Source organism: Ambystoma mexicanum, chromosome 1p, assembly GCF_040938575.1.
Source record: "Ambystoma mexicanum isolate Mex_15411 chromosome 1p, UKY_AmexF1_1, whole genome shotgun sequence".
Lineage (NCBI taxonomy): Eukaryota > Metazoa > Chordata > Amphibia > Caudata > Ambystomatidae > Ambystoma > Ambystoma mexicanum.
The window spans coordinates 29,749,606-29,769,609 of record NC_090921.1 but is presented as its reverse complement, the minus strand read 5'-3'; the positions used below and the strand labels follow the sequence as shown (position 1 = coordinate 29,769,609).

Here is a 20,004-nt window from a genome sequence, read left to right as displayed (position 1 = left end):
CAGATTTATATCACTGGGTTTTAACAAATGGGAGAAACGCCAAGTGTTCCAGGAAGCTAACTTTAAGTTGGTAGGTGTATGTACCGAAGAAATTGTATACAGATCCTGATATTGTCCATATAGATTTTGGCTGGGTTGCTAAAGAGAATTTTGAGCCGATGGGGTACTTGATAACCAGGACCAGTCTGATGATGCGAGACTGGATGTTTTAGAGATGTCTTTTGCTTTGACACAACCCACTTGCCGGGTGAAGGACTTTGTTTGAAAGGTGACATTTATTTATAACCCTGGACCCGTTGGCACCCTTCTTAAATCCAAGGGCTCCAAGTGTGATGGTATCAGTTTAGAGCAGGTTGTTCCGGCCTCTCCTTGGGATTGGGCTAGATTTTTGCAGAGGTGTTTTTAACGCTGTTACGCATTTTAAATGTCTTGAAGTTTCAGCCCTAACATTTCCAGATGTCAAGTCAAACCCCAACATCAATAAACTCTCTGTTGCATCTAGCAAAATGTTTTTAACGACTGGTGAATTAATGTGAAGAAACAGAATCCAAACACCTGTGGTCCCAAAATTCAATGAGTTGCAAGTCAGATGATCGTAGCTATCGCAGATTCGGAATGGAGTGTAAAAGATCTAGGACCACTCTCCGATTAAGTATAAACTTGTTGCTACGATCCAGCACTTTCTCCAGTTTCAGAGAGCGAGACAGGGGATTCACCTGCCTTGGCATCTCTCGAGGTGGGTCAGTGTTATTTCCTCTGGGTTCTTTGTGTCTCAAGGGATCCGCCCTACTTGGGCGTTCGTCATGGTAGGCCGGTCATTTAAACTTAGGAGATGACTGTTCTCGGTTTGATTGCTGCTTTGCATTGGTAAGAAGTTCTTTAGTTTTTAAACAGTCTTTTCTCATCCATAGACAAGAATAACGGTGAAGTCGGCAAATACACCTGGATTCTGGAGGCTCAGCAGAAGCTTCAAGGTCGATGGAAGGGGTCTCTGATATTTTCTCACGTGGTTGACTAGATGTTGATTCATCAAGCAAGTAGGTAAAGTGTCTGCGGTAGGAAGAACAGTTGAAGTGGCCGCCCGAGCATCAGTCATCTTATTTCTTGATTTTAAGGAGGACTTTCTTGGAGCTGGTTGCATGGCTTCCCCTACCCCACTCAGTCATTTTTGGACCCTGTTGCTGGGCCTCTATGATTACTTTGTTGTTACGTTTGCCATTTTTACTAAACACAAAAGGTCAACACCAGTTCCTTCACCCTCGTCTAGCACTGAAATCTTTTGTAATGCTTGAATGGAACAAATGCATCATCCATTCTCCGCTCTTTTGGAAGCCAATGCTCCCTTTTGTGAGGCTTTGAAGATACCGGTCGTCTCATGACATTCCCCAGTCAAATCAACTGGGAGAGATACATTTTGTAGTCTGGGCAGACTTAAAAACAGGTGGTGCTTGCGGTATGATGTGTTGAATGAACCATACTCTCCTTGTCACATGGAAAATAATTTTCCAAACTGCGATCTTCTTTTCCTGTAACAAAGCCTAACAGAAAAATTAGTTTAGATCAGTTATTGCCAGTAGAGTAGTATGGTCCTTCAATGTATCGTTCAGTTCTTCATATAATTTGGTGAATGGAGCAAGAGCTATGGTGATAGTTGACATGATTGAAAATAGGTCCAGTTTTTCTCTTCTGTTAGACAGAATTGGTTGAGGTTGACCAGATAACTCCTCATCCTGGGGCTCACATGGAGTGGAATGATCAGAGGTTGGTATAGACACAGACTCGCCAAAGACAACTCCTCTTCACCCGACACTTGCAAGTCTTGAATTGCCGGTATGCCAGCTAAAACTGGCTCTGGCCTCTTCAATATTGGCACAGGACATCCATTAGTGGGCCCACCGAGGAAGAATGAGCCAACTCCCGAGCATATGCACTTGTTGCACATGCCGCCCCAGAGTCCAAGCACTTATCACTGGGAGCCGTCGTCAACCGGAAGGAGCGAGATGCATTAGCCCAAGTCTTGCGGAAAGTTATGAATTTGAGCCTCGATTAAGCGAGGCGTTCCACAAGCTGACGCCGCCAAATCCCCCTCTCCCTGCATCCGTTGAAGTTATGACAACCTGTGATGCTACACCCTCCATTAAACTGTCCACTCGCAGTGGAATAGGGGAAGAAGAAGCGCCGACCTCGGGCTGACAACGGATTCATATGGAGGGAGAAGTAGATGGGGTGAGGGCGGGGCATCCGGGCCTGGGGATCGATGACTGATAAGCTGTTCTGTGATGTCAAGCGCTGGGTATTTAAAATATCCAAATCAAAAGAGGAAGGCAAATGAGTGGCCGCAATATCCATTAAGACGTCTCTAGACGTCATCGATACAGATGTATCCAGGGTTGATTTGGGACCCCGCATTGAGGGAGAGGCAAGCATTATGATATGATAGGATAGGTTATTTATAACGCGCTTAATACCCAGAGGTTTCTAAGTGCGGACCCGGGGATCGAACCTGTGTTGCTTCTTGTCATCTTGCTTCAAAGGCGAGCACGTTGCCCCCGAGCTATCCTCCCAATGGCATGATTAACGTGGATGTCATGGATATACGCACAACAGGCTAGTCAAACTTCCAGTCCAAATGTTCTACAGCTGCTGTAAGTGTTGTTGACGAGTTGTGAGTCATATGCAGCAGTCGCCTTCGATCACACGAGCGCCCATGTTTGGAACTCCTAAGCAGCATGGCCTCATCCATCGGCCACGAGACTCTTTACTGCACTCCGCTAGCTTCGCTTCTCAATGTGGCTAAGAGGGCAAGCATGAGCAGGAGGCGGAGCGTCAGGGGTAAACAGTGCAAACTGACTCACGAGTCTGCAAAAGTCAATGGAATCCTTAATTCGTGGCGAACAGCATATAACAGGCAACAAGTAACAGCAGGAAGCAGAATGCATGTTATCCCCAGCACACCAGACACTCCTACACTCTGGCATGGGAAATTGAACAGGGTACATGTGGCAAAGTTGACGTCAAGGGGCTGGAAGGATTACACAGGGAGAAAACGGTGGAGGCTATTGCAGTATTCAGATCTTCAGAGTTCTGCAGTGCAGAGAGCGGCTTTGGATGTATGAAAAGGAAGACAAGGGCAGATGCACATGTGTTCAGTAGCCGATATGGACCAAGGAGCTTCCAAAGGACAGGTAAGACACACTAGCCTGTCATAAGCAAATGAATGTAGTACAAACCGATGGGCAGATGCTGTGGGGTGATATACAGAGAGGGGCCGAACTTGGGGGATTGTTGCAGGCAAGAGGTAGACGCAGACTTGGTCAAGCACAAGGTGATTGAGAGCCATCTGTTGGTGAGGTGGGAGGAGCAGCAGGATAGTGCTGTCCAGGATATCTTAGGTAGAGTGCTGTGCCAGAGATCTCCAAGGTAGGAGAGCCAGGAGCATACCGTCCTGGAGAAAGCCAAGGCAGGAGAACCAGCAGAGTTCTGCGTTATAAATATCAACGTAATGGAAACCAAAGAGTGCTGTCCAGAGTTTTACAAGGTAGACAGGCACCCCAGAAAGAGCAGTCCAATACATCTCCAAAGGAAGCCATTCGTGTTGGATAAGGAAGACTTGACCATGAACCCCATTTGATGCAGTATGTTTTTAACTTCAGAAAGATTTTATAGCGGTGGTTCTTTCAGTCATTTTGGCTTTTGGACAAGATTATCCGTCCCCTCTTACCACCAGTTTGTTTAAATATGCCATTTTGTTCAATCCATCAATACCTCAGCAGCAGTCCACCTAGTAGACCACTAGACACTCGCTAACATTCTACACTACATGAGGATCAGAGATCATCCTCAACTTGTTCAAATACTAAATGGATTCCTCTAGATCACCAACTCTACTCATCTCCTGCAAGGAGCCACCCTTTCCTCATGATCTTACACCCTAGATCACCAACTCTACTCATCTCCTGCGAGTCCTGCAAGGAGCCACCCTTTCCTCATGATCTTAAACCTTTACATGGAGCCGCTAGGAACCCTTCTGGCTCCACACAACATCCACTGATACGCAGATGACACGCAGATCTACCTCAAGATTTCCTCCATCAAAGACATCCACAGGCTCGATGCCTGTGACACGTTGATCCAGTCCTGGATGTCAAGTGCTTAACTGAAGCTCAACCCCTTCAAGACTGAATTCCTACTGCTGACCAACAAAACCGAACACCCCAAACTCAAGACACAGCTTTCAGCTATGAACCCCGAAAGCTTCAAATCCCAGCTGGCCACCTGCACCAGGTCCCATGGGTTTGTCATTCACAGACATCTCCTTCAAGCAGCAGATCGCAAGGAAGACACAAACTGGTACAAACTTTCCCTCCTGCGAACAACTTCAGATCTGCTGTCCAAGCCTTATTCGTCTGCCGCCTGGATGCAGGCTATTCCTTTCTCAAAGGCGTTTGGGCGATACCCTGGCATCCCTGAATGTTTCCCACATTTATTTTATTTAATTCGTATCGCGCACATACAACCCAGAGGCATTGAGGTGCTTTTGCAGGTACACGTCAATTGGACAGTCTATGATGTACAGTATAGTAGTTGATGTGCTGTACAGCAAGGCACGTATAGTGTCATTTACAGAGGTAGTAGGGAGGGGAGTAAGTCTGAAGAGTAGCTGGGGTTTCCGATTGTCACACTCCTCCTTCCCTTCTTCACCCTGTAGCAGTCCTCTCCCAGCCCTAAACGCCTCTTTAGTGCACATCACTGAAAAGTGCTACATTGCCCTCCATGACTGAAGTTATTTTTCTTCTGGCTTCCAATGTCACTGCCCTCGTACCCTCCCTTGTATATCTTTGCCTGCAAATTCATTACCCTTTCTATTGTGAAAACCGTGATTGTTTCCCCCCCCCTTACTACTCCCTGGGGATCCTCTGTTCAGGTGGCCAGGTGACAGCCATCGCTGTTGGATACAGAACCTGGAGGTGGACAACTTGGGTAGTGAGTCCTCAGAGATTGGGAAAGAGACACCCGAGGGCGAGACATGGTATCCCTCTGTCCCTGATCTACCTATCCCATAGTCCCTCTGCCTTCATGGGATATTGCACATCCCATATCCTCCCACTCCCCTTTCTGTGCAAAACAGACTGAGACGAGGAAGAGTGAGACTGTGAGGAGTACCACATGTGCTGGTCAATGGCTCTGTCGCACTGATCGGGTCAGGCAAAGTCAGGTACTTAATTCCAATTACACACACCTAAACAAGATTGATGGCTGTATTAAGTATAAAAGGTGGAGCACAAAAGTGTTGGAGGGCAGCAGGAGAGGCGTAGTCAGGGAAGCAGGACTGTGCAGCAGAGGACGCAGAGACAGAGGACCCCGTAAAGATAGGGGTCTGGTGGTTGGCAAAGGAGCCAGAGGGCCTGCGACGGGGAAGCTGTACCGAGCTGGGCCGTTGCCAGGATGCCGGCTGCGAGTGCTTAGAACCCCCTGGTGTTGGCTGAACACTGGGATGTCAAAGGGGTAGTGTGAAAACTCCTGCGAGCAGAGCGGGAACTTTGCAAAGCCGAGCATTGTCACCAGAACAGGAGCATGAGCCAGTGAGTGTCAGCAGGAAGAAAGACAGTGAACCGCTTTACTGCAGAGGGTGAATGTCGGCTGCAGTATTGTACTTTACCGAATCTAAAAGTTTGCATGTACAAAAAGTCCTAAAAATGCTACCACCAAAGGTTCGAACCTTTGGTGGGAAGTAAAAAAAAAACAATATACATTTTTTTTTTAAAAAAAAAGAAGGACAGCGGGGGCTGCCCCCCACACCCGAAAAAATAAAAATAAAAGAATTACAAAAAAAAGGACCCTGCAACGCCGGTTATTGATCACGGAAGTGAAACGGAACTGGCGCCGCAGGGACACAGCGTCTCAAAAGGTAAGTAGGGTTTGGGTATGTTGGAGGTGTGGGTGGGGGTGTGTTGTGGGCGTTTCAATGCGTGTTCGCATGGGAAATGTGTGAACCTTTTGTGGTTCGCACATTTCTCATGCAAGCTTTTCCGTTGCGGAGTTTTCCGCAACGAAAGAATCACGTAGATCCGTCAGCTGCAACAATTACAAGTAAACCGAAAGCATTATTGTACATTTCTGAATGGATGAAACTGACACGAGTAGTTAAAGTAGCCAACCTTTGTTAAAGCAATTGAAAGTATGTTGCAGGCAACACTTACTGCTTGTGAACTGTTAGATTGTAACACTTCCAATCGAATTTGTTGGAAGACAAGGAACAAGGGAAAGCAAGCCGTGCAACATGCAGGAGACATAGAAAAGCTTACTTTCCAAATTGGAGAGCGGTTGGAAGCACAATGTTTTGAAATAGAGTTTGAGGTAGTAAAGCGGGCACCCGCAAATGGGAATAGAAGTAACTGCATTGTCCAGATGTTTTAAAGTGAACCGGTGATGGAAATGCTAAGTGACAAAAATCTTTTCCCCTTAAACAAGTGAATGGATGAAAGTCAAGCAGTGTGAAAAATGCAGAACAAGCACTATCTAAAGACAAGAAGAGAAGGGCACAGGAAAAGCCCATAGCCCAAGGAAGAAAGGGAACTGTATTCAGAGGCCAATAAAGGGAAGGCACGTTGGAAAAGGCTTCAGTAAGAAAAATTTCATGAACTAATGATGGTCAAAGATACTACAAGAAAAGGCATGCAAGTCGAGAGATATGTGCCGCGTTACTAAAAGTTGAAGATTGTCAGCGAAGGGCATTCGCTGTTTGCAATTGTGGGGCTGTGGGCCTGCCCGAGTGAAATATAATTGAACTGTGAAAAGAAACCCTTTTAAGGTCGAGGTGGTCATGCAGAGGTCTATGTAAAATACTTGCAGTTTCGAAAGTCTTCGACAGTGAAAGTAAGGCAAGATAAAAGTTGTATGGAAGTGTCTTGGGGAAGGGAACTCCCACAAAGAAAGACAGGCTCGCGGCCAGCAGTGGGAAGCATGCGTTGAAGTGTTGTAAAGTATAAGTTAAGAGTTGAACTGTGCATTTGTGGCTAGGCCGACAAAGCCTAAAGAACTTATTGAACTGTCAGAAGCTTGAAGCCCAAGCTTGAAATGTTGAATTGTACCAGTAAGCGAAGTGTGCCAGATTGATATAACTGTGCCAACCACCTATCCTTTTAAGATATTCTCGAGACCCTGTGTTTCCAACCATGGGAAAGGGAGTTGTTGCCCAAGCCATTCTGAAATTTCTTTTGAGACAATTTTCCATATATGTATTCCCTTTATTTAAGAAGGAGGGCCAGGATAGTTTTTAGCGTAGGCCTGTTTACTTTGACCAGACTGACTTGGACTTATTTGTTATTGGTTTAATAGTCGAGACTACTCCCATTATAGGGTTAGGGCCAGTTTGGAATTCTCCCAACCCTTTGCAATACCAAAGGTTTTTGAAACTTGCATCACTCGTGTCTGTGTCTAAGATGGATGCCATGTCTACCTCACACTATCAATACGCACAACACAGGGGGTTCATTTTGACACATATTGCTTTTTAAAATACTTTCCATTTTCTGAACAGGGAGTCGCTTGAACCAGCTTCTCCGTTGCGCTCCGAGCCTTTCCGACAGCACTCCCTTCTTCCTCCTCCAAGTGGCGAACCAATGTCCTCAACTCCAAGTCTCGGCTGTCTGTGAACGATAGTGCAGATTCCTTGTTTATCCATGCTCTCTCCTCAGAACCCTGGAAGTCTTCAACAGATGTCTCTTGTTTAATCCTTTCCATCAGCGCAGGCATCTCACACACAGACCCTGAACAGAAAAAAAAATCCATCTTTTTAAAGCGAACACGTTTCACCTAGTGATGATACATTCAGTGCGAGGACCTACTTCCATCAGCCAAAGAATCCGATTCATGACTTACAGCTCTGAGGGTCTAACACACTGCACCCCCACCTACTCATTACTATTATAATAAATACTGGGGTTCATAAGAAGGAAGAATCTTGGATGAAGCACCACACAAGCATTATGAGTATTATGCCTGTCCTCAATGAGAAAACACTGTCTCCCCCCCCCCCAACAAGGCAGGCAAGGACTAAGAATAGCAGGAGGGGCCTGCAGCATAGCAAGGGGGGCCTGCAGCATCTTGAACCAAGGCTCCTATTTACATATTATACCCACATTTTCCTCGTCTGAAATCAGATGTGTAACACTAATGTGCAGAAGTTTCACAAGAATGTGCGACCCAAGGGCTCCATTGCAATAATAAAAGAAGGACTTTAAGAAGCCGCAGGGTTCAAGGAGAGTGCCTAGAAGCATTGGGAGGTTGGTGAGTAATATTTGACTCTTAGCGAGTAGTAGAAAGTGGTGCGATGTGTGCATGTGGAAAATTGAGGAGGCAAGAAACACTTTATGTCTGACTTGTAGCTTGCGTCTTTAAATGTTTATTGGCGCCTGACACAAGGCTTAGGTTAGAGACCGATGAGATCCCCGATTTGGCCTGGGTCGATTCTCGCCATGGACAGGATTTTGGTGGATTTTCTGGACACACATTAACACCAAACCGCGGAGTGTTGCACTGTTTGTATTTTATTGGGTTTGTTGTGAAAACACTGCACCCACTTAACAGTGCCCAAGGTTAAAGAAGAAACAATGATTTAATATCCAGGACTGTCATAATTATATAAATATACTCTAGTTTTAGAGTATGGCGGGAGGGTGCAGGATATGAGGACGAAACCCCCTTATTCCCCCTCCATGTGTGGCGTTAAATTGGTGAGATGTTTTCACATGTTACGACATGGGTTACAGATTTAAAGGAAATCCAGCACAAGGGCAATGAAGCCTTCTCCTTACAAACATAAGACCGTCCATGATCCTCCTGAATGGGGGTAGGAGCTCAGCTCGTGGAAGGGTCCAGGCGCATCCGAACCTGGAGAGCTGCCAGAAAGGTTGCAACAGGAATTTAATCTGTGGAATGGTAAGGGTGTAACCCTGTAAAACCGTGTCTAACACTTGGGATCCCTGGTACATCAGTGCCTGGCTTTTACCCCTACATTGATTGTGTGCTCCAAGATCTCGAGAGGCAAACATCCTTAATCAAAACATCACATTTTGATATAGTGATTCATGCTAGATTCCACCCGCTGATAGTCGCTGCAATATTCCCTCCCCCTCGTGGCTACAGTTCAGGAAGGAGCTCAAGACCCTCTCCTTCGAGTAATGGCTCCTCCCTAGCACCTAGGTCCATACAGCATCCACTCCCCCTAAGCTGATATTGGGCAGCCCCCCCACCCCCATAACTTGTAGATCCAATGCTGACTATTGCCAGCCCTCCCTCTCCTGTTAGATTCCCACTCTTGTTTCTCTGCTCTCTAAACGTATTCTTCCCCATATTATTGTAAAGTGCTCCGTTGCTACCTGAAGCTAGGCCTGCGCTCAATAAACACCCTGATAATAATAACCCCCTAATAAAGTTACGCTAAGCTACTTAATAAGACTCAAATGATCAACCACTGTAGGATGAAGGGCTGAGTCAGGCCTGACATTTTTCATACTTGCAGAGTGCACGCTCGCCTCCGGGGTTTAAGATTTTCAAGACTTACAAAGTATGAAAAGCTTAGGAAGGACAGGCGGCAGCAGGCCCCGTATAAGTGGGAACAGGCCCCAAAATGAGGAGCTTGAAATGCCTGCATGTAGAACCAGCCCTGGTATATTCGGTGGAGGGTGAGAACAGCTGAATGCTTTCAGATGGGAAGCGGAGGACCTCTACTCCAGTGTCCTTATTAGGGCCGAGGAAGCCGATGCACACCCACTGTAACCACAGATCATATAGATCGGGCCACCGCAACCACCACATAAAGGGTCTCCTTACACCAACATCACAGAATCTGACTCGGATTCATGGGGGCAGAACTTCACAATCTTGAAAGAAAGTCAACTTCTATTCTGATAGACCCTCGGTTTTTCCCCAATGGCTTGGATTGACCATGCCAGGATATTTTCACTCTAAAAGTATGAACCCACTGCCCTGAGAAATTCTAGAGCCGCACCAAATATAAGTGAGCAAGACTTGGCTAAAGGAATCATGTTTCTACAACTCAAACGAAAATGACACAAATCATATCCCTGCTCCCCAAAATAAGGACCACTGTCCCTATCTGTCTCTTCGACACCCCGAGCAAGATTATGCACCGAAAATCTCTAGATATCCCGCCTAATCTTTAGACCCTTCCCAGTTCAGCACCAGATCCTGCCTGAACCTCAGGTCTCCTACTACACAGACTGTCCTGCACAGTTCAGCACCAGATCCCGCCTGAACTCCAGGTCTCCTTCTACTACACAGACTGTCCTGCACCAGATCCCGCCTGAAATTCAGGTCTCCTACTACACAGACTGTCCTGCACAGTTCAGCACCAGATCCTGCCTGAACTTCAGTTCTCCTCCTACTACACAGACTGTCCTGCGCACGTTCATACATCAGATCCCGCATGAACTTCATTTCTCCTACTACACAGACTGCCCTGCACAGTTCAGCACCAGATCCTACCTGAACTTCAGGTCTCCTCCTACTACACAGACTGTCCTGCGCACGTTCATACATCAGATCCTGCCTGAACTTCAGGTCTCCTACTACACAGACTGTCCTGCACAGTTCAGCACCAGATCCCGCCTGAACTTCAGGTCTCCTACTACACAGATTGTCCTGCGCACGTTCATACATCAGATCCCGCCTGAACTTCAGATCTCCTACTGCACAGACTGCCCTGCACAGTTCAGCACCAGATCCTGCCTGAACTTCAGGTCTCCTACTACACAGATTGTCCTGCGCACGTTCATACATCAGATCCCGCCTGAACTTCAGGTCTCCTACTGCACAGACTGCCCTGCACAGTTCAGCACCAGATCCTGCATGAACTTCAGGTCTCCTTCTACACACAGACTGTCCTGCGCACGTTCATACATCAGATCCCGCCTGAACTTCAGGTCTCCTACTGCACAGACTGTCCTGCACAGTTCACCACCAGATCCTGCCTGAACTTCAGGTCTCCTTCTGCACACAGACTGAGCACGTTCATACATCAGATCCCGCCTGAACTTCAGGTCTCCTACTACACAGATTGTCCTGCGCACGTTCATACATCAGATCCCGCCTGAACTTCAGGTCTCCTACTGCACAGACTGCCCTGCACAGTTCAGCACCAGATCCCGCCTGAACTTCAGGTCTCCTACTACACAGATTGTCCTGCGCACGTTCATACATCAGATCCCGCCTGAACTTCAGGTCTCCTACTGCACAGACTGCCCTGCACAGTTCAGCACCAGATCCTGCCTGAACTTCAGGTCTCCTTCTGCACACAGACTGAGCACGTTCATACATCAGATCCCGCCTGAACTTCAGGTCTCCTACTACAGAGACTGTCCTGCGCACGTTCATACATCAGATCCTGCCTGAACTTCAGGTCTCCTACTACACAGACTGTCCTGCGCGCGTTCATACATCAGATCCCGCCTGAACTTCAGGTCTCCTACTACACAGACTGTCCTGCCCATGTTCATACATCAGATCCTGCCTGAACCTCAGGTCTCCTACTACACAGACTGTCCTGCACAGTTCAGCAGCAAATCCTGCCTGAACTTCAGGTCTCCTTCTACACAGACTGTCCTGCACACGTTCATACATCAGATCCCTCCTGAACTTCAGGTCTCCTACTACACAGACTGTCCTGTGCACGTTCATACATGAGATCCTGCCTGAACTTCAGGTCTCCTTCTACACACAGACTGTCCTGCACACGTTCATACATCAGATGGATTGAAATCATACTACTTTGAGAACAAGTGACTATGTGCCTGCTCCTCTCAAAGGCAAACATCACATAAATCTGACACAAAAAGACTTCACAAAAAAGCTGGAATTGTGGTTATTGGTAGCTGGAAAATGTAAACACTGATTTACACTTGCACTTCAATCCTAGCCTGGACGAGATGCAATACTCTGCGATTAACACTAGATGCCAGACTATATGCAAAGCATGTGTTCCTAAGCAGATTCACAAGCATCAGAAACACTTTTCCATTGGCAATTCACATTCTATTCTGGACTAGAATTGAAGGTGCAACAAACATACCTGGCGTGGCTTTGAACAGGGGTGTCTTTGGGTTTTCATTTCTTCTTGGCAAAGAGTCTATCAAGGCAGCTTCATGTGCAGGAAGAGTGGATGATGCCAGGGATATTGAGGGCTCAGCGGGACCCTCTCCAGAGGAACACCATTGGTCTACCTTGTAGCTCGGAACTTGTCCCCGTCCTAAACAAAGGACTTGTCGTTGGCCTTGGTTCTCCTCTTGTTCCTTCTCTTTGGGGGACAATGGTTCAAGCTTGATGCTTTGATCAGGGTCTTGCACTTCAGTAAACACTGGTTGACTGCACACACTCTCCTCAAGGCTCTGTTCATCAAAAAAGCTTGGCCGCTCGTCCCGGCTCTGTTGCTGGCATTGCCAATCACCAAACACTGGTTGTATGTATTGGTTTTCTTGTTCACCCTGCCCATCAGTAATCCCTGGTTGAATGCACTGGTTTGCTTTTTTGCACCCATCATTATTGACAGGTGTTGTGCACTTGATCCGATTTTGGCTCTGTACATCAGAAAATACTTGTTGAAGACACAGATTTAGCTCTGCTCTATTGCCGTGAAAAAGAGTTGGAGGAAATCCCTTTAGATTACACTCTCGGCCCGATGCTGCACCAACCGTCTGCTCAGACATTTTCAGGTAATCTGGACCCTTTGTTAGCCAGCTTTGTTTCATAATCTCGGCAACTTTCAGGGGCATGTCCTCCATAGTATTCTGCAAGTGATCCATTTTTTCCTGCAGGTGCTTTAGCGTGGCTAAGACACCTATGCTGGGGAAATGCCCTTTAGGAGGTACAAACTCAGAGATAGTTTGTGGGTTTTGGGAAGAGCCCTCAGCTATGGAGTGTGGCATTGGTAGCTTCCCAACCTCTTTCCTTATTAGTGCTCCCCATTCCCCTGCTCCCACATTTTCAGAGTCTTCAGACAGGAAGCGAAGCTCAGGTATGGCTCTTACGGTAGAGAGGCTGTGTGTAGGACAGACTGTTGGTGTTGCTCCTAAACGCTCAGACAATTGCTGCGGCTTCCTTCTCTCCATTTACACATTTAGACGAAGTCGTCTCTGGCCTCTGCAGATGTGAAAATGTATGTTAACAAATCTGGCAATGGTCAAAATGCTTGTATACACACACACACAACAGAAAAGTTGCGGGGACAGGAAGATATTTTCAAACAAGAAATAAATAGAATTAATTATTGTGTACTATCTCAATTATAGGCTATGAAGACACCCTCAGGCATCCCTTGTGTGGGGTGCATTTAAAGGCCCTAGACTGAAGCCCCTCTCACTTGAACAGCATAATTTAAACACTGCAATCAAAAACGGCGTTGTTTTACTTTTATGTCACATGAGGGGCAAGAATTTCAAAAATATAGCCAAAAACGGCGTTTTCTCTCCTTTCCACATGAACAGCAGCCCTATAAACACTGCAAACGAAAAACGGCTTGGCTTTTGTTCACGTCAAATTAAAGAACTATGTGGAAGGGGGCCCAACCCTTATTATCAATGGACCAAAAGCAAATGCAAACTTGCTAAAAAATGAGAGAATCCTGTGACCTGCAAGGGTTTTAAACATCAGAAGCAAAAAGCCTGCACACGGGTGAAAAGAAAGATGGCTTTAAAAAGCCACAGTGGCAGATAGCACTGCTTTCACAGGAAATGTCAGGCAACTATAATGGGGGGGGGAGGGGAAGAGGGATGCGGGGGGAGAGGCTTGACCCAAGCAAAGGTACATTATGTTCCAACCCACAGGACTCCAGTCCCCTTTGAAGAGACACTTACTCCCCTCCCCCACTCACCCTTTCTTTTTAATGTGTGTCCTTATGACTCTCCATACTTTATTTTAACAACTTACCAAAGAACATACGTAACACAAGAAACCACCTACTATTCAGGAAACTGCTCAAATCCTGGCTCTTCACTGCGTAACCAAGACCACCCATAGGGACAGACACAGCTAAAATAAGGATGAATGAAGATACTGATCCCGTCATTCGACTACAAACCGAATCTAAGGAAGACTCTCCACGACATACCAAACCACATAATGAGAGGTGGCCATGAGAAGAAGACACTAAAGACTGAATACATAGGCAGACCAAGATGGAAGCACTTTGATGACCCATCAATAGCATCCGGGCCCTGTACTACAACCAAGCTCCAACAGACCCATTTACATAGATAGCAAGGGAATAGGGGCCACCAACCCCTGCTCCGAGACCCAATGAGGAGAAAAGACACACCCAACCATATTATACAAAGTTCATCACAATATAGCAGGGAGTGCGGCGCGCTAACACCCATAACAGTCAGACGGTCAAGAAAGGATAGTAGCAACTAATCCGATCCATAGTAATACAATGAAATCAAACCAGATGTACCACCACCAGGATTCTCATCCCACTAACCCTACCTTCAAATGTCTCTGTTGTATCTTAAGTATGATGGATGTGATGGGGAGTGCACGCACGGATTGGAATTGAGTGCATTCCTGGATTGGAATGTTGGTGTGAGGCTGGGTGACATGCGTGTGTTTTATGTTTAGCGGTAAGAGGCGATCTAATGCCTGCCGGGTGGGGTGCTGCCGGTGTCTCTCCAACGATACCAACTTGCATTGAGAGTCAATAAACTTATTTTATTTATTTGGATTTGTATAGCGCACATCTGCCCAGGGGCATCGTGGCGCTGAAAGCAATCTTACTTGTTACAGGCGTACATGGAGTATATATAAATACAGTGCAGAGCATTTTTGCATATTTACTTACAGTTGTGCTTATTTAAATACAGTTGTGAGGGTACAGTAGGATTGGGTAGAGTTAAATAGCGTGGTTTTGAGTACTTTGCGGAAGGCGTGGCATGATTTTTCGTTCCTTAGCGCGGTAGGGAGTGCGTTCCAGTTTTTGGGTGCTAAGTGTTGAAAGCTAGACCCACCAGCTTTGCTTCTTTTGAATGTGGGTACATAGATCTGGTTCGTCAAGTGTGACCTAGTGGGTCTGGTGGATGTGTTAAGAGGGATTCTTTCAGAAAGATAGGGGGGAGCCTTGGCAGAAAGGCATCTGTGGGTGATGGCCATGGATTTGAATAGTATCCTTTCTTTTATGGGTAACCAGTGGGCTTCTTTCCTGGCTTGAGAGATGTGCTTCCTTTTTAGGGATGCTTAGGGCTGCTCTTAGGGCATTGTTTTGTGCGACTTTCAATTTTTTTTAGGTTTTGTGCAGATGTGCCCAGGAAGAGAGCGTTGCAGTAGTCCAATTTGGTGCCTACTGTGGCTCTGGCTACGGCCAGGCAGTTTTTTGTGGATAGGAAGGGTTTAACGGCGTTGATTACTTTAGTGGTAAGTGCAGCAGAGGAGGCTATGGCATTGACTTGTCATGTCATGGAGAGAGTTAGTCAAGGTATACTCCTAACGTTTTAACTGAAGTGGAGACTGTGATGGTGGAGTTGTCTATGTTAAAGGATTTGTTCCGCGGTGTGAGTTTGTTTAGCGTTTCTTTGGTGCCAACTAGTAGGATCTCTGTTTTGTCCCCGTTTAGGCAGAGGCCGTTGGCTGCCATCCAGGTTTGGATGGCTGTATAGATCTTGGTTAATGCCGCTGCGTCTTGTTCATAGTTCCCTGCGAGAGGGAGCAGGACTTGCGTGTCGTCAGCATAGTTGGTGTAAGCTATGTGACGACGGTCCAGGTCATTGAACAGTGGGAGGGTGAAGATGTTGTATAAGGTGGGGGCAGTGCAGGACCCTTGTGGGACGCCACAGTGTATAGTGGTAGGGGTGGCGCTCGCCGAGTCAGAAAAGACCTTCATGAATCGACCCTCGAGGAATGATTTGACCCAGGAGATGGCTTCTGGCGAGAAGTGGGCTTCATTTTTGAGTTGTGTGCCTAGAATATCGTGATTGACCAGGTCAAAGGCGGCAGATAGGTCTAGCAGGAGTGCAGGTTTACCTTTGTCCATGATGTCATTTAGTTGGATTTTGAGATCTAGTAGGGCCGATTCGGTCCCATGTCCTGGGCGGAAACCTGATTGCCTTTTTCCTAATATGCGATTTTCTTCCAGGTATTGCTGTATTTGTGTGTACGCAACTTTGTCAAGGATTTTAAGCAGGAAGGGAACAGTTGTGATGGGTCTGTAGTTGTTGGCGTTTTCAGGATCTAGAGTGGGTTTTTTGAGAAGAGGGCGCACCCAGGCTTCTTTTAGGCTGGTCGGGACTGAGTTTGTGTTGAAGGATGCATTGATGAAGGTTTTAAGAAATGGGGCTAGTGTTTCTACACAGTCTTTAACTAGTTTAGCGGGGCAGGCGTCGCCTTTGCAATTAGAGGGTTTGATTCTGTTAACGATATCGACTACCTCTTTTTCTGAGACTTCTCTAAATTTGAATGGAGTAATGGGATTTGTCTTTTTATTCTCAATCACTGTTTCCGTATGGCTTTGGCTGCCTTCTGGGTATTGGTCATTTTGTAGTGTTCAGAGGTAGGTTGTTTTCAGTTTTGGCTAGTGGGGTTTGTGGTGCGGATCTGGAGCGGAGGCCTAGTATTTGATTTCTAGAGTTAGTAGCTCTAGGGCGCGTCGAGAGAGAGCTAGGCTTGTGATAAGTGGGTTTGGTGAAGAAGGATGGAAGGAAGGGCGTGGGGGGGATGAGTGCGGAGGGTGGGGGTGTGATGTTGGCCATGGTGGGAGGGCATAGGGCAGCAATCAGCTATCAGTTTTGGGCAGGGCACCAATCAGATAGCTGGGCATATGCAGTACAATGACTAGGCATGGGCAACACAGTGGCTAGGACTTACTTACTTAAAGTTTCACGTTGTGTCCTTCCTGCCTACCGTCTCTCATTGTTACACTGGTGACGAGGATTCATGCTGCTGTGGAGGGGGCAGCAGAGCGGAAGACACTGCCCTCCATCGTGGTCACCCCAACCGGCAGCGCGCTGGGCCCGGTCCTTCCTTCCGTGTAAGGGTCTGCAGCGGGGGCCACTCGGTGCCGGAGTTCCTGGGTCCAGTGGCGAAGGACCTGTGGCGGGGTCCAATTGTCGAGCCCCCTGTGGCTGCATCAGGTTGGGGGTCACCGGACTTGCGGAGCGTTTAGCTGAAGCCCGGGCCGAGGGTCCAGTGCCGTGGTCCATTTGACGAGTGCCTGTAGTTAGCAACAGGGGCCACCGGAGTTGCGGTGTGTTAAGCTGAAGCCCGGGTCCACTTAAGTGTGGGCTTGCCGCGGTGTAGCCGGGGTCCAGCAGTATTCTGCCGTTGGTACAGACATCGTGAGTACCGCTGGTGTCCAGTGGGTGGCGCTGTTCTGCGCGCCAGTGATGTGTCTCGTTTTGGATTGCAGCGGAAGTGTTGGAGGAACTTTCCGTTTGTCTGTTATGGAGTCAGCTGAAGTCCAGCACGATGGGTCCTTGTGTGGGGAGCGTTGATACTCCTGTCCTCGGCGAAACATCCCTTCCGGGTATTCGTGTGTGTGGCAAGGGACTTTCATCTCCGGCGTCGTTAACGGAAGGGCAGTGCGTGGAAGACAGTACGGAGCAACCAGTTCACCAGAGTGGACGTGAAGCTCCGCAGCTGGATGACGCTGAAGGAGAAACTGTTGTCTTTGCTCATGCTTCACGGAAGAGACGTCCAGAAGGGGACCGTGGCGGCAAGTACAGTGAGCATCCGAAAAGGAAGTGTGGTCATAGATGTTTGTTGTGTGGATCGGAGGGGTGTCATGATGGAGAATACTGTGACAGATGCGTTTCCTTCCTTTCCATTCTGAAGGAATTCGATCCGGATTTACATGCTTTTTATGTGGGAATCAATGATCTCACATTGATTGAGGATTAACAGAATTTGTCTTGTGGGAGGCCAGTATGATTGCGTGAGAGTAATGTTAGTGGCCTCTGTTGTATTTGTTCTTGTTTGGGCCTGTATGTTGTGAGTGATTCTATGTGAGAGCTGTGGCCCTGTTATGTTGTCCATATATGTGTGCAAGCTAATGACATTGTTTTCCTATTTCCTGTTTTCCCTTGCAGGGGGGGGGGGGGGGGGTCTGATGATTTCTGTGATTTATGGACTTTTGGAACTGTGTGCATCCCTGTGATGCGTTTCATTTCTTTTCAGCGGACTTGGACTGCCTTCGGATTTGGGGGTCATGGTTTTCCTTCCAGACTCGTGGGTCACAGGTTTTCGTTGGACAATGTTTTGGTGTTTTTCCTCTCACTCCACGGGTGGGGGAAAGGGGTTTCCATTCACCTTACAAGCCTTGTTGTTCAATGTTCAAGGGGTTTTCATTCACCATACAACCCTTTTTGTTCTTATATGTTATATGCATCATATATGTGCATGAATTTGGGGGTATGTGATTCTATGTGATGTATTCTGCGTATGTGTGTAGGAGTAGCTATGTTTGTGCCATCTGGGCGAGTGGTGTGCTTTTCTGAACATAGTATTTTGGTTGGTTTTAGTGGCGTTTAAAGATAGGCGCACAGAGTTAAAATAAGGACTTGGCATTTCAGTTCTTTTCGTATTAGCTGTTAACCATTAGAGGTAGTGACCGGGTGGTGCTATGTTTACAGTTTGGTTAGGTGGTTATGTATTGGAACAAACATTGTGGGCAGCCGGGTGAGCCCACTGTGGTGTTTCGTTTGCGACATTATTGGCGTACACAGGTTAAGGCATTTTAGGCTTCCACTGGCAGTGGCTTGGAGCCACGCTGGTGATGGAATGGTACGTGTGTGTCTAATGTGTGGTGTTACTTGTTGGCATTGTTGTTGGCTAGAAGGTATTTTTGCAGCTGGTAAGGGGTTCCATCCCTTCTTGGTTTATGTCTGGTGGATTACGGGTTTTGTGTGTTGTGCTTGTTGTGGGTCGCGGACGGCCGCGAGGGTCCATCGGCCGGTTGGTTAGTGCTCTGGCGTGGCAGCCTGGGGCGGGAGGTGTAAGTGTGCATAGATGGTTTTTGGATTTGTCAGCTTTGCTATTCCGGGTGTGTCAGGCCTGCGCTCCGAGGGGCAGCTCGGGGTTTGGTGGTAGTGCATTGTTTTGTTTTTGTCGTCGAGGGTTTTGGTCCCGTTGGGGTTTGAGAAGTAGGATTTGGATGGTGTTTTGCAGCCTTGCTACTCTGTTGGTTTTTCTGAGAATCTGACGGGGGGAAAAGTGTTGTAGGGTTGCCACATTGTGGCGGCTAGGCGTTCTGTTTTTTTTTCTAATGTAGTGTTCCATTGCAGTGTTCTGTCCTGTGGGTCATATTTTGGTTGGGGTGGTTTGAGTTTTCCCTGTGTATAGGTAAGGTGCATGGCATGGTGGCCACATGTTGTGTATCTTGTTGGGTCTTTCGGAGAATCTGACGGGGAAGAAGTGTTGTATCTTAAGTGTGATGGGGAGTGCATGGGCGGATTGGAATTGAGTGAATTGCTGGATTGGAATGTTGGAGTGAGGATGGGTGACCTGCGTGTGTTTTATGTTTGGCAGTTAGAGGAGATCTAATGCATGCCGGATGGGGTGCTGCCGGTGTCTATCCAACGATACCAACTTGTATTGCGAGTCAATAAACTTACTTAAAGTTCCACATTGTGTCCTTACCTGCCTACCGTTTCTCATTGTTACAGTCTCCATATCCAAGTCATCCGGAAATTCACACAACTAGCTCTTGCCCAGCAAACTGCACACACTTTACCTCACTGCACCAACAACAAACGAACAACATATAAACAGCACACAATGGGCCTCATTACGAGGCCGGCGGTAACCCAGCCGGAAAAACCAGCAGGTTACTGCCAGACTCGTATTACCATTCTGCCTCCGTGATTTCCGGAATTACAGGGGCATGACGACCCCGGTGTCGGAATTCGGTAAATCCCCATTCCCATTGAGTTCCATAGGACTCGATGGGAATGGGGATCACGGAAATACTGGCTCCATCTTGCGATGTGCCAGTGTTTCCATGTC

The 20,004-nt window shown here is 47.2% G+C and overlaps 1 protein-coding gene across 1 annotated transcript in view; it reads right to left on the bottom strand.

Annotated features, from left to right (window-relative positions):
• Positions 1-5,832: 5,832 nt before the first annotated feature.
• Positions 5,833-20,004, bottom strand: part of LOC138565103 (uncharacterized) — a 35,201-nt gene continuing 21,029 nt past the window's right edge. The window contains exons 2-3 of the mRNA XM_069642955.1: positions 12,092-13,158; positions 5,833-7,769 (exon numbers count right to left, since the gene is read on the bottom strand). Coding sequence (XP_069499056.1) covers positions 7,492-7,769; positions 12,092-13,127 — 1,314 coding nt within the window. The 5' untranslated portion in view covers positions 13,128-13,158 and the 3' untranslated portion in view covers positions 5,833-7,491. The remainder of the gene's footprint in view (positions 7,770-12,091; positions 13,159-20,004) is intronic.